We start from the raw sequence: 23,466 nt of genomic DNA, 5'->3' as shown, positions 1-23,466 counted from the left end.
TCCACTGTTGTTTGGAGAGGGCACAAAATCAAAGTGATCTGTATTTTTAATATTACATCTCTGTAAGGAATTTTCAAGCCCCAGGCGAACAATTGATTTTTCATGACATCCTGGCAACATAATAGATCGTGAAGGTGTTTTATCAAAAGTTAATAGGATATAGGGAAAGGAACACCAAATTTGTATTGGAAAAAAACAGAGCCAGATTTGAGTTTTTAATGCAGGTCTCGGACATCATGATGGTTTCAAGCAAAACAAAACCACAAAGAATCACTGAAGAAAATAATGTAAGTTAAAAAGTACCATTTAGTCTTCATTAAAGCATTGTTTCTCCCAGTACACAGTAAGCTCCTTATGTGACAATTATCTTTCCTCTATTTCTTGTACCAGTACAATCTGACTCACACACTGTGCTATTCTCTTGTACAAGCTAATGACCACCCAGAAAATACAGCAAACATGAGGAAGGACCATTAGAACTTCATGAATAGTTGGGCAGGACCAAATTCTGTAATGTGAAGCATTCAAGTTTAATTTTTATATAGCACATTTTATATACATATATAAATATATTTATATAAATATAAATATAAAGTATATAAAGTAAGAGTCTAGAAAAATGGCTCAGCAGGTAAGAGCACTTGCTGCTCTTCCAGAGGTCTCAGGTTCAATTCTCAGCACCCACATGGCAGTCCATACTGTCTCTAAGCCCAGTTCTAAGGACCCAATGCCCAATTCTGACTTCAGTGGGTCCTGCACGGAAGTAGTACATAGACATACATGCAGGAAATACCCACAAACATGAAATAATAAAGTAACCATAAAAAGAAAACATTTAAATATATAATAAAATATAAATGGATCAGGTATTTTATATATCTGTTATATATATATATATATATATAAAATCATGCATAACTGTAAGTCATGCATTGCTTATAGACAGAGACACTAAATCATAGTCTGAAGACTGTGTTGTCAGCCATCGAGTGGACTTTCAACACTAAGACACTTTTGCCACCATTAAGTGGTAAAAATCCCATGGGATCACTTTCTTATAAACTCATCCTGAAGAACACCCCTATACATAGCAAGACCCTACGGAGTTTAATAGTTCAAACATATTATGTAAACACAAAACATACATAGTGTTCTCTGCATGGACACAATCACCACTAAAGTGAACAAGCAATTCCTATGAAGAGTCTTTATTAAACTTATCATGTTCCCTGAAGTGTTCAGTCTTTCCCAAGAGCAAAGTCAATGCCTTCATCTTGACAATGGAGCTCCGTCAATTTCATATGTAAAAATACCAAAGAAATAATCAAAAGGACCCATGTTACCTGGGTTTGTAGAGGGAATAACATAGGTGCTTTGTTTGAACTCTTTTGGCTTGAATAAATATTCTCATCCGAGGGTTGAAATACAGAACAGCTGTGTAGGCTCTGAATGACCGTCTCTCTGGAAATCTGAAATAGAAAATGCCAAAGGTCACAGTGTAGAGGATACAATTCTCTCCAAGAAGAAAAAAATAATCAAATGTACTCCAACTAAGCTCTATCATAGTTATTCTTCTTTTGCTATGATAAAACACTATGATCACAGCAACTGGTATAAGGAAGGGATTACACAGGGTCAGGGTTCATCATGGCAGGGCAGCAGGGCAGCATAGTAGCAGACACGTTGGCTGGAGCAGCAGCTAAGAGCTTACATATCAAACCACAAACAGAAAGCAGGGTGAGCTAACTGGGAATTGTAAATTCTGCTGTATGAAATCGGACATTTCTACATAGCCCTGCACTTGGTCCAATATAGTGGACTCCATTTTCTCAGCTGTGTTCTCGCTCCACCTGATGTGATAAGCCCAGACCTTGTGTGGAGCATCACCTAGCGCCCAGAGAAGATTACAGGCCTGACCCTCTCCTGATAAGCCAGCACCTGGGGATTCCTGGAAACACCCACCCTATGATAATAAGAGGTCTTGGTGTCTTGACTTTCCAAATGATCTTTGACTTTACTTGGAGATTTTCCCCCATTCATAGGATAATTAGGTACTGAGTTCTCCTTGTGAGAAGCCCCCCCCCCCCCGTGCTACTGCATGTAAATGAAGCAATTGTACCACTATATGTAAATCAAGTATCCCTGGAACACACACACACACACACACCCTGGCAAACCAAACATTCACCTTCAATACTTCTCCCCCTGCCCAAAATTTATAAATCCCTGATTTCAAATAAATGCGCTGTGTGCTACTCGCTACTCTCAGCTTTTCACCGCGGCAGCCTGAGATTCATTATTTATTTTGGGGAACAGAGGCTCCGCTCCTCCCTGGAGAATAGCCACTGGACACCTGAACTTGGCTGCCATTTAAGTAGCTACCTGCCCAGCACCTCAAGCTTCTGGACTACAGGGGGCTTGACTGCAGATTGGTCACATGCTGCTGGCTGCCGCGGGCTTCGGCCTTTCCCTGGTGTGAGGCACTGCTTCAGCAGCTGCTGGCCTGCATCTCACTGGAAAACGGGCCTCTGCTGTACTTAGTGCGGCAGCTGAAGCAAGGATCTGTAGCAATTTGGTATCATCACCGTTTGCGGAACTCTCGAATCTCTTTTGCCCCTGATACGGGCAACCTCATTTAAAAGAGCTAAACTGTAACACTCCGTGGAAAGTTCTTTCCACAACCCTGCCTAGTGCATGGGCCTCGCTCTAAATCGCTCTAGCCATTCCTGAGATCCGGGACCTTTGATTCCTCAGGATGCAGCATTCTAGGAATGGCCTAGGCTTTTGAAACCTCAAAGTCCACATCCTCAAGTGATACATCTCCTCTAAGGACATACCTCCTTCTCCTTCCCAAACAGCTCTACCAACTGGACACTACGTATCCAAACCTATGAGCCCATGGGGTTCATTCTCATTCATATTACTGTATGCTCTTAGATGCTTTGCTTCTAGAACTAATGATGCTGCAAACACAAGCAAATCTTACAACATCTACTGCATTAAGTCTCTGAACAGAAGGCAAACAGAAATGATGTATGCTTTGGTTAGTACTGAAATTTGTTGCCAACTAACCAATTCCACGAAGACATATCAATCACAGAAAATATATTTTACATTAACTTACCGAGCAGGTGACACAGAACAACAAATTCAAGCAAACAAACAACATAATCTTCCTGATCAAACATAACTCAGAGATGGTAGGCTCACGTGAACAAAAAGAATTTCTACTAATCAGTTGTGAACAGAAAAATGAAATTAAAAAAAAAAAGTCTCATTTGCTCTCAGAACTTTGAAGGGGGCATATAAAACTTAACTCCATACGTACAACCAGTATTAAAATAAATACTTATCGTCAGATGAGACTAACATGCTGGGTGAAAGAAGAGAAAGAGAGATAATAGAAGACAGTAAAACAGGAGTAAAGTCAATGTCAGCAGCCTGAGGAAAACTACTGTGGTAAACAGCACACAGCCGGGAGGTTGCATGAACACGGCGCCTGCTAGCGGGCCTTCCACAAAATCCCCGAGTGAGCTGTAAATAGTCTCCAATTAGACAAGAGATGTGGGACAGAAGCTAACGGAGCTAGGCTTAAGAGGTGGCATTCTGCGCTTCTAAAGTGCAGAAAAGGCTCCAAGGTTAAAGAGAGATTAGGGGAGCCATTCTGCCTGGTCCAGAAGGAGAAAGAGATGATGAAGTGAAGCTAGGAGCTGCCTCTGAGGGATCTGTTCAGCAAGCACTCAGTCCGAGGGCAGAACTCCAAGGGATGCTGAAGGTGAAGCCCTGAGTAATCCAAGGGCTTTCTGATAATATATAATTTCCTTTGGACACCATCTGAAACTCAACAGAAGATAAGGAACTTCTTTTAATTATTCAAACTTTCTGACATAAATTATGTCAAAGTACCTAGTACGTGGCTGTTGTGCCATAAATATCAATGCACTTTTTAATTTATTTTTAAGCCAGCATACAAAGTAACGGGTTTCTCTATTATAGCATTTCCATGCGTGTATGTCATCACTAATGCATTTTTAATATAACAAGAGAAGCTATCTGCATTATGGTATTACACTATTATAGTGCAGCTCCATTTAGTACCCCAGGGGTTAGACAGACAATTCAGTATCTCTTCACTTAGTCAAGAAAAGAAAAACAGGAATTCTTGTGATGCTATAAACATTCCAAGGAATCCTGCCATTGTTGAAATCTTTTCTGACTGTGTGATTTGAAATTGCCCTGGAGCTGGTAATTCCTTTTTTTGTACCCTTATCAAAATGGACACACCACTATCATTTGAATGCTAAAGGCAAGAGCAGTTCAGAGAGACTGGGGATTTTGATTAGTGTTAGAGTGATTGCCAAGCATGCACAGAACCCTTGGTTCAATTCCCAGTATAGCAAAAACAGCAGCATAATTTAGAACACAGTTTACGAACTGGGAAAATATGATGAGAATTCAAAGTGATTAGTTCTGGTATAGATTATCCCTCCCACACACACACAACATATGAATAATGACATATGAAAAATCATATTTCTGTTTGTTTTGAGGCCCAGGATAACTTTCTTTTTTTCTGTGTAGTCCTGGCACTCTCTATGTAGGTCAGGCTGGCCTCCATTTCACAGAGATCCTCCTACCTCTGCCTCCCAAGTGCTAGGATTAAAGATTTGCACTACCATGACACTCCTAATGACGACTTTGGTCCTACAATCCTCTTGCCTCAGCCTCCTTAGTACAGGGACTACAGATGTGTCACTGTGATAATTCCTCTACCTGTTGATGCTTCATGTCTTAGTTCAAAACTATTTATAGGTAAACAGATACAGCATGCCAGTCAGGGGTCCTCAAGACCTTTCTTCTGTGGGACAGCCCACTGGGAGGACTCATGACTAAGATCTGTTACAGATCTGTAGAGTATACACATAGGTGCAGAGAGGAAAATGGGGAAGTCTGGAGGAACCCATTTGCCAGCTTCCTTACATTTTTTTTCATTTACATCAGTTTTTCATTGCTATGATCAGGTATCTGATAGAAAGAACTTGAAGAAGGAAGAATGTATTTGGGTTCCTAATTCCAGAGACTTAACTCCATGATCACTTGGCCCCACACACTTAGGAAGAACTGTCATGGTGGCAGGAGTGTGTGTCTTTGCATGTCATGGCTAGTCAGGTAGCTGAGAGCTGAACAGGACAGGGCCTAGATAACACACCTCCAAGAACGGTTGCACGATGACCTACCTTCTCCACCTGGGCTTCATTTCCTAAGCCTCCACAACCTCACTTAACACTGCCTCATGTTGGAATCCAATGATTCGATACATGAGCCCTTTGGTGAGACATGGCATTTCCCTTTCAAGAAGGTCCACACAGCACCATTATTCCCAGCTATGAAAATTTAGTAACATACACAGTGTGTTCCAGCTGAGGGAAATCCCTCAAAGACTCACAGAGTACAAGACCTGGGTTTGTGGGGATCTGGTAGTATTAAGCACCTGTTACCTATGACATGTCCAAGTTCCAGAGTGCCAGAAGGAAAGTGTGCTTTAGGGTGAAGTCATTTCTGTTGCTGTGAAAAAGATCCTGACAAAAAGCAGCTTAGTGAAGATGGAAGTGTTTTGGCTTGTAATTCTGGGTGAGTTTATTATCCCAGAGAAGTCATGGCAGGGATTTAAAGCTTTGCACCCACTGTCAAGATCTGAGTGAGAATTCCATGTGTGAATCCTCACCTACTTCCTCTGAGCTACATTTTTCCTCTCTCCTGTACTTCAGGGCTCTCTGCCTAGGGAATGGTGCGGCCCACAATGAGCTGGGCCTTCCTACATCAACTAACAGTCAAGACAGTCCTCCACAGCCATGTACAGAAGCCAACAAGATACAGAGAGTTTCAAATTAAGACTCCCTCCCCATGTGATTTTCGTGTGTGACAAACTGGCAGTTAACTTGACCAACACAGTCTGGTTCTTTGCATAGTAGAGATGTAGCAAGGGAACGTTATCAGTTAAATGAAATTCTATCAGTGTTGGGAATTTAAGCTACCAGAAGCCAGTAATGGGCCAACCTTACAAGTCAGTTCTTCTGAGGATCAACGCAGCCTTACTTCCTGCTTTAACAAGCAGAATGGTAAAACTTCTCATTTGTGAACTCTGCGGTATAAAGAAAGCAGGGCTAAATGCAGAATGAAAAGCTTCTTCATGTTCTGGGAAAATTAACCCTGTAGCCTTGTTTTGGATAGCCCTTTACAACTACCCAAAGTTTTTTTAACGAGTTTAAACGCCATGTCATCTCCAGCCCATGGCATATGCCATTCTTGCTCACCCTTGGCTAGCTCCTTCAGACCTCTCCAGATGCATCCTTGAAATCCCACTCCCACTGAACTCCTCCCTCACTTCCAAAATGGTAAAGCCCTCTCCTGTGTGCTTCCCTCCTTCTGTAATTGACACACTACCTGTGTATATTTGTCTTTCCATCAGGCTGTAAATTCCATGAGGATAGTGACCTCCTCCATTAAACAAACGCTAGTTGAATGAATGAACAGTCATTCATGGCTTCTCTTTCTTAATGCAGAATGAGCAGCAGAGCATCCCCATGTGATGAGGTCTTTTCATGGAAGAACGTCTTCAGGGGTGATGGTATCAAATTATAAATAAAGCCATGCACTTGAGGGACTGACGAATAACCGCCCAGTAGTTGGAATTTCTTCAGAAGACAAAGGGCTAGTCTGTGACTCTCCCTTCATAAGGACCAGCTTTGCGTATATTCTTCAAGGGCTTTTCTTGATTCTGCACAAACGTCCTCCCTTTCTGTCTCCCTGTGCTCTGCCAGGGGAGTCCGTATCTCTATCACTGTGTGGTTTCCTTTTTCACTTTCAATTTAATTGACTCTGATAAGAAAATGAAGCGAGCCACTCTCTCCCACCTCCAGCCCTCCCAATACAGTCACGTGATAACAGCAGCGTAAAGAGGTTATTTTAAGGCTGAACCTGCTGCTGAGTCTGAAGAGTAAAGAGCGGGAGGAAGAGCAGATTAGAATGAATGTTCTTTTCTCTTACTCAGACTTGAGAATTCTTAGACGTCTGCCTGCAACGTGGCTTCTAGGGTCGGCTGTCATGTTCTGCTATTTCCGGTGTTGCTCCTCCTTTGGCTTTTAGAATGCATGTGGGCTAGCATAGTGGTCACCCAACAGTGATAAGAACAGGCAAAGGCTGTCTCCCACGGGGTGAGTCTCAGGTTGGGCCAGGCATTGTTTGGACATTCCCTCAATCTCTGCTGTATTTTTTTTTTTTTTTTTTTGTTCCTGTACACCTCGTAGGCACGGTAAATTTTGGGTCAAAGTTTTTATGAGTGGGTTGGTTTTCCCTTCCCTCCACTAGGAGTCTTGTCTAAGTAGAGGGTTGTCTCTCTTAGTCTCCGTGACCTCTGCTGCTAGAAATCTCAGCTAGAGTCACCCCTGTATTTTCCCAGGAGTCTACTACCCTGTCGTAGGTCTCCAACTTGTCATAGAGAATTCCTGCCCAAGGTTTCTCTTCTCTCCTCAGGCCCTCTGTCTTCCCACCCCCACTCTCCCCAGGTCTGATACCAATCTTCATTTCTCTCTGTGTTCCCTCTCTTACCCTTTGCCCTCTCTTCAACCACTTCCACTTTCTATTCTATTTCTACTTCTGAGTGGGAGGTAAGCATCCTCCTTTAGGTCTTCCTTGTTACTTATCTTCTTTGACTCTGTGAGTTGTGCTCAGTCCTGATGCAACTTGATATGCTGGCTGCGGTTGGTAGAGGGGCTCCCCTTCCCTGAGCAGGACCTGGGTACAGGGGAAACAGGAGGGAGTGTAGGGTGTGGGAGGAGGGTGGCTACAACCAGGATATAAAATGAATAAATTAAAACTAAAATAGATAAAAAAAAAAAGAAGGGAGAGAATGGGGGGGGGGGTCTGGATCCAGGTCTCACCTTTATCTACTGATTCAGAACCTTTAGGGCTAGATTTTGAGAACATGGGGTCTTTAAGGCTGCCCTAGATTCCTCCCTTTTATGAAGTTTGGAAGTTACTACCTGGTAGACCTGGCAGGTGATATCTAAGGCAAAGGGGCACGAGAGAGGAGAACAGACTCAAAGGTGTTTAGAAATAGAACATTAGCTGAGAAAGCTAACCCCTAAGTATAGCTACAAAGGAACCCAGACAACAGGCTCCCACCCGGGCCATCAACTGAGCTACCCTTGTGCTATAGTATGAATGTCGCCATAAAAACTCACATTAAAATTTAAAGTCCAATGGGTGACATGAAAAAACGTGACCCCAGGAAATAAGAGACAACTAGGTCATCATAAACCTATTCATCTATCTGTACATTAATGGCTCAATAGGCTAAAGGTTATCACCAGAGCAGGTCTGTTATAAAAGTTCTTTTGGCTCTGTCTCTCTCACTGTGTGGTGTCATCTGATGCTTTAGGATGATACAGCAGAAAGACCCCAACAAAAAGACCTTTACTATATGGGCTCACAATGTTACATCTCCCAGCTTCCAAAAACATGAGTTAGGCAAACCTATTCTGAATAAATAACCCATCCTTATATATTTAAGTACGGCAACCGGAAATAGACTAAGATACCTTATACAGTCCATGCCTGGAATACAGGTTCTGAATTCCAGACACAACACTGAGCTAATTCCTTTCACAGTACCTCAGAGGTGACATATGTTATGTGTAAAATAGTTATATCTGACAACTCAAATTGTGTTCCCTTAAAATAGATGAGTTGATATACTTGACACTAATGAAGTCTAAATTATCATGAACACAAAAAGCTCCATAAAGGTTTTTAACTAGTGTACATTCTGAACAGACTGAATGTCGTGTTAGGGTAGTAGATTATACCTAAGAGAAATGTCAACTACAAAAGGCAGCTTCAAAGAAAAGTCCTAAGCTCTGTGGAGTAAGGGGAGTGCTTCTTTTGAGATTACCACAGGATGGTAGGCAGCGTGTTAGAACAGCCTGGACCTGTAGCTGTGACGAACTCTAGGCACCCTGGTTAAGAAGTCAACTACAGTCATTAAGGAATGCTGCCCAATGATTGTCAGCTTAAAAGCTGCTGCCAATGTGGCACCTAATTTCAAAACACCACATAAGACAAAATCCTCACTCTAGTTCTGTGCATTATGTTGTTGGTCTGAAAGCTGGTGTTTGGATGAAGCTCTCCAGGGGCCTGAGAGCCTCAGCCATGACAGGTTCAAAGGATGTGGCAGGCTTTTTTAAGAACAGACAATTCCACAAGCCTTAGTTTCTTCTCTTAGGGTTAATGCTTTTACCTAGTGTCCTATAGTCGGGATGCTAATTAAATATAATATGGTGTCCTATATTTAATTTATAATGTCCACAAGACACTAAGTCATTGAAGGTAATACGGGCACAAGAAATCCATGTAGAAAACAGAACAGCTGCAATAGATCAAAAATGCATTAGGAAAAGATGCCTTAGAGGTGAGCAGACACCGAGTTTGAAACAGCAGAGACTGCAGTGGTAACAAGTTCCTCTCACGTTCCGGTATGGATCTTCAGTGATCTTGAGGGATGGAGAGCAGTAGAAGCTACCACTAAGGATCCCAGTGCCTTCCTACCACAGACCTACCATACCCTTAGAGAACCACACAGACAATGGCATTCCTGTTTTTCACTTGAATCTAATTCATTTGTTGTCTGCCCTGTACCAGATGCTGGCTTAGTTTCTTACTGTAAAAACTAACCATACTGTGACAAATGCCAAGAAGAAGCACTATGGGAAGAAGGGGAATGTAAGAGTGGAAGTAAAAGGCACTGAGGATCTCCACAGGTCAGGTGCTCTGCCCATTTTATCTGTACAATATTTATATAAGATAGATGCTGTGTAGGCTTCTTTTATGGATAGGAACACAAAAGTTTAGAACTGTAGACAACTTGTCACCAGAACAAAAGCTCTCCAAAACCATCTATGAACACACAAGCTTTCATGTCCTCAACTTGTTCATACAGATGTGGACCTAATGATCTGGTGGCCCTGTTTTCTGATCCTTTCTATCACTATACATAGAACAAATTATATGGCATTAGGCAGCCAACAGCTCCTAAACATCCAATTAACCCTAATGTCTCTACTGGCAGGCCAGGCCATTAGGTAGAGGAATAGGTTTGTGAAAAATAAAAATAAAATCAGGTTGTCAGAGTGAACATAACATATTAGTATCCTGACAGAAGACAGTCAGTGAAGCCTGAGAGCCCAGGAGTTGAGGCTGGCTTGATGGATCCAGGGAATTTAAATTATGCAGCCAGCTACAGAACAATCTAATTTTCTCTCGGAGTATAATGGAATGCTGGAATGCCATAGAGACTTTTCTTTCTTTTTTTTTTTTTTTTTTTGCTTTAAAGGTTTAAAAGATTAGTCTGGTGGCTATTTAGGCACCACAGGATAGGTTTAGAGGACCAAGAGTGGATGGATGTAGAGAGACCCAGGTGACAATGACAATGGGAAGGTGCTGCGATAATACAAGCTAGACATCATGAGGGGCTGTGCGCCACGACATCATTCACTGGGCGCATGCAAAGCTTTCTGGAGAGTGAGCCACTAAGAATTAACTGAGAATTAAGAAGTAAGACACAGATAGGACCCACAGGTGACATGTAGCGAAAATTCGCTGGTGATGGTAGTGTATTTCTTCAACAGCAGTACTCGAGAAACAGATAAAGGTGGTTCTTGAGTTGAAGGCCAGCCTGATCTCCATAGTAAGATCCAGGCCAGCCAAGGCTACAGTAAGTCTTTGCCTTAAAAAAAAATAAATAAGGAAAGAGAGAGAGAGATCTCAATAATTACATCTTTATGAGATTTCTCAATAACTTAGGCCAGAAAGTTAAAAGAACACTAACTTTTAGCGTATGCTTTTTGAGGTGACATTTTCATTTACGTAAATTTTGTAGTGAGAAGAAAAGGACACTTTTAGGAATCATATTATGTCCAAAAGTTTACTTCTAACAAACTACGAAATAATCATCTGAGGACCTAGTCCAGAAAATGAATAATAAACCCAAGAAGGGAGAAAATAGTGTGGATGACAAAGGAGTGCAGAAAAAAAGAATAAATTGTGTAATTACACCTAAATAATTGTTTATGCATGATTTGATCAATACTGTAAAACTGTGCAACCATAATCCTAGACAATTCCAAAAGATTAGGATGTGAATGCATTCTATGCCTTTGAAATGACATCAGTAAAAATGAACTCTACAGTTAGATAATAGAATTTCAAGTTTAGGCATGTTTATTAGATGCAAAAGCAAGCACTGAAATAATACAACACAACAGCTCATTTGCAAACCTTTGGGACAGAATAAGAGGGTGTTCTCCCGTGGGAAAACAAAACCACAACTGCTTTTACAAAGGGGGAGACGGGGAAATAAGGCAGAACAAAAACACTAAATAAAATGAAGTATGTAAAAATGATAAAGGGGAACTAGAACATGTGAAACATACTGTAAGCAACAGCCTGGGCACAGTAAAGGTGAATTACACAGAATGCCAGCACCACTGGAAAGAGTGAATTAATCTAGTTACTGGCTATTTGTAAGCCCAACAAACAAACAAACAAACACAAAGGACTGATGGGAAAAGGCTGTGGCCCAAAACACAGGAAGAAGGGACAGGCAGAAGAAAGCCAGTATTGAAAGACTCGTTCCTACAGAACTGATGCAAGTAGAGGCATAAGCTGGTAGGTAGGAATATTACATTTTAATGAAGGGTTCGCTTAAGAAGTTGTTTAAGTCAGAAACATGTATTACTTATTACTCAGAAACATAGATAGCGAAAGCTCGTGGAAGTCATGAAACCTACATTTGGCCATACACATTATAGAGGATCCCAACTGCTCTTAGGAAACTACTACTAAGAACAAGAAAAGAAGGATTTGTATAACCAAAAGATAACTCAAACTTAAAAAAAAAATTTTTTTTTGAGGAGAAAAAAAAAAGATAAATTAAATGTAAACCAACATATACTGAAAAGCAGGAGATAGAGTTTAAGATTCAAGTTGTGGGCATGGTAGCATATGCCTGTCATCCCAGCACTACGGTATGCTGGCTTTTGTCTTTCCAACTTGACACAAGCTAGAACCATCTGAAAGGAGGGAGCCTCAACTGAGAGAGAGCCTCCATAAAACTGGCCTGCAGGCCAGCCTGTGGGCAGTGTCTTGATTAACGACCCACAAACAGTAGGGCACAGGCCATTGTGGGTAGATAAGAAGGCAGGATGAGTAAGCCGGGAAGAGCAAGCCCGTAAAGCAGTATTCCTCCACAGCCTCTGCTTCAACTCCTTTCTCCAGGTTCCTGCCTGCCTTGGGTTTCTGCTCTACTGTCTCTCAATACACGGTGATGTAGAACCCTTTCCTCTCCAACGGGCTTTTTGTCATGGTGGGTTATCACAGCAATGATAACACTCAGACAACTATGGAGGCTGAGACAGGATGTTCTTGTGTTCAAAGCCAGCCTAGACTACAGAGTTAGACTTTGTCTCAAGAGAAAAAAAGAAAGAAAGAAAAAATAAGTTGCTGAAATTTTCTAAAGTAGAAGGGAGGCTGAGGGAGCTGATTTGAGAAGGAAGAAACATTTTTATATTACTTTATGTATTTTGACAGGTTTGAATATTTTGAATAAAAATATATCTGTATAGTAATAAAAAAAAAATCCTTTCATTCTCTTCCCATCTTCTGGCTTGAGGATAAAGGCCCCAGAACAGGTGTTAGACAACCTAGGTGAGAAAGAGAAGACAGTCTGACAGACAGTAAGAGACCTAACGCTTAATCCAGTGTTCGATGGAATATCCTACCATCTACTTCAAATGCAAATGACAAATCTGTAATTCCATACTCATCCTCACATGAAGGATTCTGTATCCTTTAAGAGAAATGGAAAACACCTGAATGTGTGGTTATGATTCCATATTTAGTAGCTACACAGAATTTTGCATGAATGGTACTGAAACAGAATCCACACTAACCAAACACTTGGGTACGATGGACATCTGGTGCAGACAACACTGTCCATCAGCTGGTCAAATTCTGATTGCTTAGTCCTACTGTTCCGGTTAGTGCAGCATCCTTGGAAATGACACTAAGTTTTAGTTCTCTGTGTAGCTGAGACCCAATGTCACTGACGATACCAAGGAGAAAGAGATGACAGTTACTAAAGACTTGCTTTGCATGAATGGAGCACTTCAGCTGAGAAAATAAATCACGTGTGCATTACATGACAAGGGTGGAGGTCTACAAAGGTAGCTTAAGACATGGATCTTGGTTCAGACTTCCAAAAATGAACCCAATGTTAATTAATGAATAGCACCCAAACCTGAAGAAATACCTTAATTTCTATTCTTTAATGGTTTTGGCACAGTACTCCCTAGTATATAACTCTTGGCTTTCTTTTGAATTTTTAATGTGTGTCTGTGTGTGTGTGTGTGTGTGTGTGTGTGTGTGTGTGTGTGGTATGTGTGTAACATGTTTGTGCATGTGTGCTTGTGTATGCAGAAGTCAGAAGCAGAAGTCAGGTAGCCTCCTCTCTGAACTCTCCACCTGTTTGTTGTTTGTTTTTGAGACAGAGTTTCTCAGTGAACATGGTAATAACCAACTGGCAAGACAAGCTGGTCAGCCGGCTCTGGGGATCGAACTGCCTCCCCTCCCCTAAGTGTTAGGGTTACAGACGTGTCACTGCCACTAGCTTTTTTGCACAGGTGCTGGGAATTCAAACCTAAGTTTCACGCGTGTACAGCAGACACTCGGCCACATAACCATCTCTCTGATTCCAAGGAAGCTAGTTTTCATGCCTCTTTTTTCAAAGAACACTGCACAAGTTTAACATGATTACACTCTAACTCATCCTGCAAGGACTGCCCATTTTCTGCATATTGCCTGGACGTGTGTCCAATTCCTTTTTTCTCTTAGCATATGCTCACAGTTATAAAGTCTAACTTAGTGTATGGTACATAAAATGCAAACTCCTGCATCACCTGCATTCTGAAACTCTGAGTTATTATATACCTACAATGTCAGTTCAAATTTTAAATGAAGAGTTGGGTGTGGTGGCTCATATCTTTAATTCTAGCACTCGGGAGGCAGAGGCAGGCAGATGAGTGTGATTTCAAGGTCAGCCTGGTCTATAAAGAGAGTTCCAGGACAGCCAGGACAGTTACACAGAGAAAACCTGCTAAAAAAAAAAAAATTAATGAAGAATGTTGCATACCTTCCTTTAATCCCAGCACTTAGGAATCAGAAGCAGGCAGACCTCTGTGAGCTTGAGGCCAGCCTGCTTAACAGAGCAAGTTCCAGGACATCTAGGGCTTTGAAAATAGTCCCTGTCTCAAAAAACAAACAAACAAAATGGGCACTGGAGAGATGGCTCAGAGGTTAAGAGCACTGACTGCTCTTCCAAAGGGCCTGAGTTCAATTCCTAGCAACCACATCGTGGCTCACAATCCTCTATAATAAGGTCTGGTGCTCTCTTCTGGCATGCACATGTACATGCAGGTAGACCACTGCATACATAATAAATAAATCTTTAAAAAACAAACAAAATATAACAAAAATTTGAAGTGACTGGAGCATGGTGGTGGCTGAACTAATCCCAGCATCTGGGATGCAGAAGCTGGCTGTGCTCCAAGGCCAGTCAGGGCCACACAGTGAGGCCTTGTCTCAAAAACAAACCAAACAAAGCAAGGCTAGAGAGATGACTCTGTGGCTAAAAGCATAAGCTAGCCTTCCAGAGGACCTGAGTTCAATTCCCAGCAACCACATACAGCTCGTAAATGTCTGTAACTGCAGTTTCGTGGGTTCTGACACTTCACACTCCGGAACATGTATGCACATGTTGCAAAGACAGACGGACATGCAGCCCTAACACCAACACATAAAATATTTTTAAAGAATTAAAAACTAAAAAAATTATATATGTGTACATGTGTGTATATGTGACATTTTATGCATTGACCAGTTGTACTGATATGTTCAGAAATACAAACACACATATACACATACATACACACACACACACAAACAAGGCATGAATTTGAGAGAAAGTAAAAGAAGGAACATGGGAGGGTTGGAAGGAAGAAAGGGAAGGGGGAATAATGTATTTAGAATATTAAAAAAAAACCTTAGAATTTAAAAATGTAAGTGAAAACTAACCATCTTCGGGGTAATACCACCAAATCACTGGACGCCACAGACGACACTTCCACCTCATCGCTAACATCATGAGCTTGCTGTCATACTGTCATGGAGCAAGGCCTGCTGCCCCCGCCCACAGCAAATTGAGAGAGATCCTAATTCCTACTCTTCAGATCCGTGTGAGACAGTCACAAAAACCACACAAACATACAGACTCCTTGACCAAGTAACTGTCTACCTGGGTAGACAATTTAAGAGAATAAATTGAAAGAAAGGGACGTCAGGGAGTGTAAATAGAAGATACCCGGGGAGGGTATATACATATACATACATACATATATATATATATATATATACATGAAAGGCGTTCAAAAAATTTAAAAAACCTATCGGCACGAATATGTTTATTTTGGTCTTGTCTGTAAATAACATGACGCGCTGAGAACAATGATGTCATCTACAGGGTCACGTGCAGCTGTGTACAGTCTGACAACTCAAAATCAATATAGGCGCTTACAAACTATTTTATGAGTGGAGAAACTATTATGAAATCTATCTTACCAATGCCACGTAATGGTTTGCCAATGCAGCCTATTATCGGCTTGTCAATTTAATAAAGAAAAATAACACCGTAAAACACCAAAATGAAGTACTAAAATTGGTGCTCAGTTAGCATATGTGAGTTTATCTGTTTTCTTAAAAATTTAAAGAATGTTTTCTCACAACAGAATTTATAATGAATAGAACGGAAACCCAGACCCAGTGGTACAAGTGGTACAGGCTTGCAATCCTAGCACTTGGGAGATGGACAAGGAGGATGTTGAATTCAAGGTCATTGGCAGCTACAGTAAGCTAAAGACCAGCCTGGGCTATTTGAGAGTCTGTCTCACACAAAAAACAAACAAACCAACAAAACAAGTGAAAGAGAGTAAATACTGAGGAAAAGCCTGTTCTCTCAGTCCAATATAAGCTTAAAAGCTTAAATTTTCACAACTCTACACACACACAAAAAATAAATAATTTTCAAAATCACCTCAATTTCCAAAACTGAAAGTTACATAGTTCTAAGATTGAACAGTTAATTTCGACAGATGTAGAAAGCTGCAGAGCAGCTAAAGTGGGATGTAATAATAAGCACAGAGAAAGAAATGCAGACAGCTAATTATACTGCAGACCACTTGCTCTCAAAAGCGGGATGCAAACCATACTTAGCAGAACATTTTTCAGAAGCCATTGATGACAGCCCAGGAGACCTTCATGGGCTATTCCTCTGGTCCTGTTAACTGCTTTCTAGCCTGTTGAGGGTAGCTTTGGTACTACCTATAAAAACCTACTAAGCACCCCACTATCTCGAAAGCTTTGTGACACACTTTTAACAAATAAAAAAATACGTATCCTCTTAAATTTTAAAGGATTTTGAGGGTGCTGAAGAGACCGTAGGCCAAAGCCAACATGTAGCCCAACTACATCTTAGAGGAGAAAATAGTAATGATACGGCCAAAGACCCAGTGCTCTTGCCCCTTCTTGGTGCCACCAGGGTCCACCCTGCAGGCTAGAGAGCATCGTACCCTGTGTACAGAAATCACTGTCGCCTCTTTATGATAGCCCTTCTTCATAAGATCCCATTATCTCAGAAAGCCGTCTCGTGATTGAACCATGAAAAAAATTGCTCAAGAAACAAACAAACAAACAAACACAACCTGCCAAATTTAAAAACTCAAGTTAATTCCCTACACAAAACCATATGGTGCCCTAGGTCTGATTCATCTTCTTTATTTTGTAATTAACTGCATAAATGTCTCGAGAAGCTTCAGGCATCATTAGACAATCTGGAAACAGCGAGAACTTTCTCCCTCAACTTAGGCTGACAAATTATTCCTCTAATAATGTATCGTTTTCTGACATTAATGTTGAAATGCCAAGGCACGCTGACAGATAACTATTTGAAAATTTGCATTCAGGGCTTTTAAATAGCATGAAATATCAGTTTTGGAACCAACTGTTAAACAGAAGGGCAGGGGCAGCGGGAAGTGTGGAGAGTGTAATGGAGGTGCCGGTAACAACACTGGCCTCCGTCCTGATATTGGCATATTAATGCTGGCAAGGGGGTTCCCAGCACTACAGAAATTAGGCTGGATGCATTTTTTTTTCTAAATGAACAAAATCCTCCCTGTTTGCATTTATTCAGAATTCCACGTGTTGGAAACTGAGAAAAAAAATATACAATGGAAAAGTTACAAAAGGTGATGCAAGAGTATGTTGGCAAACATTTGGCTAGAGTAGACTTTCTAAGGTTTGCCTCAAAGGCAAAAGAAAAGATGCTCTCTGCTAAACGGATGTGTGTACATGAGTCATGTGGCCTCAGGCGAAGGCCATCATGTTGAGCACCGTAGCTACTGGCTACTACTGCTCCTGGACACCACTCCAAATTCTTGTGTGATTCTGGAGTTACTCTGGAGCCAAAGATTTTGTAAGGAAAGAAAGAACAGGAAATACCTCATGTGCATTTTTCATATTGACACTGAAACTGTATTGTTTTGGATATATGGGATTAAATAAAATAGTACTAAAAGTGTTTCCATGTGTTTCTTTTGACTTAACATAGCTAGTAAGAAATTTAAGATTAGATTAGGTATGCCCTGGCAATGGGCAAAGAGACACCTTGCTGTTGGTGTTGTCAGTCAGGGGCAAAGCAGATGGAAGTCCTTTGCCCATCCTAGCTTGATGCCTGGCTTCGTGGCCAAAGCTGTTTTATGCCTAGGACTCATAAAAATCAAATCAAATCAGATACAGCAGAGAAAGGGGAAGACAGACAAAAACCTACAGACCACACGCCACCCACAGACTGCCCTCCAGTGCACGGTACAGGCAAGCCATAGACACCTGCTTGCCCACACACCATGCAGTGTGGGTAGAGGATGTCAGCCGGGGGCCTGCACCTGCCAGCCTGAAGCTGAACCACCATCGTGTGTGAGAGTGTGGTGGTCGGATGGGAGAGGAAGAAAAGTGGAGTAACGTAAGCACTGTAGAAGAAAGATGGGACTGGAGACTCAACGTTGGAGAGAAGTAGCCTGTTGTCAGTGGCCAGCCCTGCCACCTGGGGCCATGGTGAGGTCCTAGACCAAGTGGCTGCTGCCCATGGTCAGGGCAGCCACTGGGGACCACGTGGATATCCAGGGACTGCGCAGGACTGGCCCTGCCCCTCACTGGATGCGGCACTCTGGAGAGCTGGCCAGTCTTTCAACACTGGCAGCAAACCCACTGGAGAGTGGGCCCTGTGCCTCACCAAGGCAGCAGTGTGGAGCTGACCCTGAGAGTGTGGGTGTGAGCGAGCTGTCCCCAAGGGTGTGACTGTGGGAGAGCTGACCCCACCACTTGTCTGCCATGGGGTGGCACAGGCACAGAGGTGAATGCACCCACACACACTCCTTCAGCAGTTAGGAAAGCTGGCCACAGGGTCATGATCTCAAGAGAGCTAGCCCTCACCAGATGCAGCTCTGAGGAGAATGGGAGAATGGGCCCTGCACCTGGGAAAGCACAGCAGAACTGACCCTGGTTGGGGGGAGGGAAAGGCAAGCCAGCCCCAAGGGCAAAAGCTGGGAAGAGCCCAGGGGGTCTTGAGAGCAAGGGAGCTAGTTTGATGCCTGCAGCACTCAAACAAGCCCTGCACCTCTCCTGGGCAGTACAGTAGTGCTGTCTTTGGTAGATGGGGCACAGGTGAGCAGCCCTGAAGACGAAAGCAAGGGAGAGCTGGCTCCACCACTCATCTGCTGTGAGGTGGCAAGGGCATGGGGGTGACACCCTTCTCCCTTCCCCCTTGCCACCTGAGATAATCAGGAGAGCTGGTCCTGAGGGTATGAGAGCAGGCAATGAACCCTGGCCCCTCACTGGCTATAGCACTCAGAAAGGCGGGTCCTGAACCTCTCCTTGAAAAACACAGTGAATGAGACAGCCCCAGGGGCTGCTCACAGGCTGCAGCACTCGGGAGAGTGGGATCTGGGCCTGGACTGGGCAGCACAGTGGAGCTGGCTCTGGAGCAAGGCCGAGAGTGAGCCAGCCCTGAGGGCATGAAAGCATGAGAGATGACCCTGCCTCCTGCTGATGGTGCCATTGGGTGGTCTAGCCAGAGCAGTGTTAGAAAGCTTGCCCTGATGGGCAGATAAGGAAGACTGAGCGGGTTGACCAGCTCTGCCAGCACCCAGGCCCAGATCCAGGGCTCTGAATTGGCCCACCCCAACATCTGTATTATTTGTGAATGGTTGGGGCATGTGAAAGGGAGAGTCCTGCTGATCCAAAGCAAAATCTCTATGACACAGGGCAATAACAGGATTACTGGGAAAAGTCCTGATAAGGATTTAATATTGATGACATCACAGAAGCCAGGGATCTTGAACCAGACCAATAACTCACTGCAATGAACGTTTTCAAGTGAAGATGTGTGGACAGAGAGATATACTGTGCCATACTATAGCTTCCACAATGAGTGTTTTCTATGCTCTGTGTGTGTGTGTGTGTGTGTGTGTGTGTGTGTGTGGCACACACACACAAAAGTTTTATTTTGGGGGGAAAGCTGCAAGGGCAAAGGGTGGGTATGAGGGGATGGAGAGATGAGTAGAATTGGGGTGTATGATGTGAAACTCACAAAGAATCAATAAAAAGTTAAAAAAAAATTAGGTAACAATACATAAAACAAATTGAGTTATAGTAAGTTAATTGTTTTTTAGAAAACTTTTATGTGCTAAGTATATCTGTATGTGTGTGCACACATGTGCACATCTGGAGAAGTCAGAAGAAAGCATTGGATTCCCTGAAGCCAGAGTTATAGACAGCTGTGAGCTGCCCAACTAGGATTCTAGGATCAAACTCAGATCCTCTGGAAGAGCAACAAGCCCTCTTAACTGCTGAGCCAACTCTCCAGCCCCTTAAGCTGCATTTGAAGTCCCTTCTAGTCTAGAGTCTGTGACACTGCATAAACCAGTTGGCAAGCCTTGGTAAGTTATTTTAAAGCAATCTCACTCTCTGTAAGATCTTTCTTGGCCACAAGTACCTTCTCTCAGTACTTATAGACAAGAATGATTATGCTAGTAGATTTTTTTATGTACAGGGAAGTTCACATAAGGCCCTCTTGCACACACAAACTCTGCAATTGCCTTCTCATCATATTCTTTTTGTTTTCAATCATATTCTTTTCTGCTCCCTTCTCCATCTGCAGACCCACTAATACCAACCCATCTTTGTTGGCCTTTGATAGCAGAGAACTCTGATGTTGTTTTAATATATGTGAAATAGGAATACATTATTAAGGAACGTCATAGGTCTTATTATCAATAGTTTCCAAATGTTGTGGCACTCTGTGTCACCTGAAAAACATCTGGAATATTTTTTTTTCCAACCTTGATATCCAGAGAGTCTGAACATAAACTCTTGATGAGACCATCACATATTTAGGAAGCTGCCTAGGTCACTGGAAGTTTGAACATGTTTTGGGGGCCACCTATCTTGTCTATTTCTTTCTGTGTTTGGTATAAAACGAACTGTCAGAGTGGTAAGGGTCTCAGACCTGCAGCTGGAATGTAAAGCTCCCAACTCCATTCGAACAGTGCCCACTACCATTCAAACACACTGTTACTCACTCCTCCAGAGCTTCGGCCATCAGTATATCTTCTTTGTCAGTTTTAACATCCAACTCTGGCTCTCCATTAAGCAGCAGCTTTAAGTTATAAATAACCAGCAAAGTTCCTATAAAAAAAAAAAAAGGAAATATTGACTTGTCAGTACTTCAAGTACACTAAATTCTAGACATTTCTAATCACTTCATCTGCGGAATTCAGTGTGTGCTAGAGCCGTGGTTCTCAACCTTCCTAATGCTGAGACCCTTTCATACATATAGTTCTTCATGTTGTGGTGACCTCCAACCATAGTTATTTTTGTTGCTACTTCACAACTATAATTTTGCTACTTTTAAGAATTGTAATGTAAGTATCTGATATGCAACCCCCATGAAAGGGTCTTTTCACAGCCCCATCCAAAGGGGTCATGGCCCACAGGTTGAGAACTGCTGCTCTGGAGCAAATTTCAAATTTTTTGCTTCAGCAAAATACATTTGGATAAAATGCAAGCTGTGTCTTATGGAAAATTATATTATCTGTCTGAGACTGCTGGACTTCCCCAATACTCGGCTCTTAGTACTATTCAATCCACTGTCAGTCTTGCAAGCTTTGGCAGACTTTTCATAATTTTCAGTTTTAACAATTGCTAGGAGTCTGAGCCAAGTTTGTACTGTAGGTGAAGCTCACACTGGTGAAACTGGAACAAATGCAAATGAGAAAAATTAGCTTAAAACACTGTACTTGCTTTCTGATTCTAGAACTGGCACTGGCAAAATATTCTATAAAAGCCAATCAGTAAATATTTTATGTTTTCAGTCCATACATCGCTGTCATAGCCACTCACAACGACTCAACTTGGTCACCACTGTACCATGAAAACAGCCAGAGAAAAAGACATAAAGGAATGAATGCAGGTGTGTTCTAATAAAATTTTATTTATAAGTATAGAGCACCAAAAAGACCAGGTAGGCTACCTGCAGCAATCCTCTTCTCCCTCTATTCCCCAAGATCCAATCCCTGAGCCTCATCCCTGGCTCTGCATCAGAACAAGGAAGAAAGAACACATCCAGCAGAGGCAAAAGCAGATAGCATTACCTAGTCCTACCATCATCCCAATCCCAGATGCTTAGATGTCACCACAAAAACACCATCAATAATGGCCAGAACAGTATGTCTCCACTGCCATGGTAGGCACTGAATATTCCAACCTCGCTGAATCCCAAGGGGGAAAAAAAAAAAAAAAAAAAAAAAACGAAAAACAGCTTTATAGAGAATGCTAGAGGTCCTTAAAGAGAAAATTAATAAATCTCTAAGGAAACCCAGGAAAACCCAAACAAACAGTGAGAGGAAATTAATAAAATTGTTCAAGACCTTAAGATGGAAGTTGAATCAATGAAGGAAATGCAAACTGAGGGAATGCTGGAATGAACAAAATTAGGAATACAAATAGGAACTACAGAAGCAAGCTTCACCAACAGACTACAGAAGATGGACGAAAGAGTCTTAAATGCTGAAGATATGATAGGAAAAAAAAATTGGATACATTGGTCAAAGAAAATGTTAAATCTAAAAATTTCCAAACCAAAAACAAACAAACAAAAAGCATCCAGGAAATCTGGGACACTATGAAAAAAAAATCTAAAAATAATAGGAGTAGAGAAAAAAAAGTCCCAACTTAAAGAAAGAGATACATACAGAACACCAAATAGATTGAACCAGAACAGAAAGTCCTTTGGCATATAAAAATCAAAACACTGAACATACAGAGCAAAAGTCGATAAATATAATCTCCTACATAAAATAAACTGAAAGAAAAATCTGTATGATAAGATGTAACAAAAGGCCTTTGACAAAATCCAACAGCCCTTCATGATAAAAGGATTAGGGATACAAGGGACATACCTAACTAAACACAATGAAAGCAGTTTACAGCATGCCCATAGCCAACATCAATTTAAATTCTGCCAAAATCAGGAACAAGACAAGGTTGCCACTCACTCTTATCTATTCAATATAGTACCGAAAGTCTTATCGAGAGAAATAAGACAACCAAAGAAGATGAAGGAGATACAAATTGAAAAGGAAGAAGTCAAAGTATCTTTATTTGTAGATAATATGATATCATACACAAGTAACCCCCAAAAATACACTAAGAGCTCCTACAACTGAGGCTGGATACAAGACTAACCCACAAAAAATCAGTAGCCCTTTTATTTACAGATGACAGACTGAAAAAAAAAAAATCAGGGAAACAACACTTTTCACAATAGCCTCAAACAATATAAAATTATCTTGTGGCAAACTCTATCCAATCAAGTGAAAGACTTGTAAGATAAAAGCTTCAAGTCTTTAAGAAAGAAACTGAAGAAGATACTAGAAGAGGAAAAGATATCCCATGCTCATGAATCAGTAGGATTAACATCGTAAAAATAGCCATTCTACTAAAAGCAATCTACAGATTCAATGCAATTCCCATTAAAATTCCAACAAAGTTCTTTATGGACCTTAAAAGAGCAATTCTCAGCTTCATATGAAAAAACAAAACCCAGGACAGCTAAAATAATCCTAACAATAAAGTAATGATGGAAAGTCTCACCATTCCTGATCTCAAGTTATACTAGAAATCTACTGTAATAAAAACAGCATAGTGTTGGTATAAAAATAGATTGATCAGTGGAATCAAACTGAA

The 23,466-nt window shown here is 41.6% G+C and overlaps 1 protein-coding gene and 1 pseudogene across 1 annotated transcript in view; one reads left to right on the top strand and one right to left on the bottom strand.

Moving 5' to 3' along the window:
* Positions 1–23,466, bottom strand: part of Morc1 (MORC family CW-type zinc finger 1) — a 175,766-nt gene that overhangs the window by 129,822 nt on the left and 22,478 nt on the right. Inside the window, exons 8-9 of the mRNA XM_060370992.1 lie at positions 20,802–20,907; positions 1,344–1,469 (exon numbers count right to left, since the gene is read on the bottom strand). Of these exons, the coding sequence (XP_060226975.1) occupies positions 1,344–1,469; positions 20,802–20,907 (232 nt within the window). The remainder of the gene's footprint in view (positions 1–1,343; positions 1,470–20,801; positions 20,908–23,466) is intronic.
* On the top strand, positions 17,804–17,938 carry LOC132648832 (small nucleolar RNA SNORA48; annotated as a pseudogene).

Source organism: Meriones unguiculatus, chromosome 17 (genome assembly GCF_030254825.1).
Source record: "Meriones unguiculatus strain TT.TT164.6M chromosome 17, Bangor_MerUng_6.1, whole genome shotgun sequence".
In the NCBI taxonomy this organism is placed as follows: domain Eukaryota; kingdom Metazoa; phylum Chordata; class Mammalia; order Rodentia; family Muridae; genus Meriones; species Meriones unguiculatus.
This window is presented reverse-complemented; position numbering and strand designations above follow the sequence as displayed.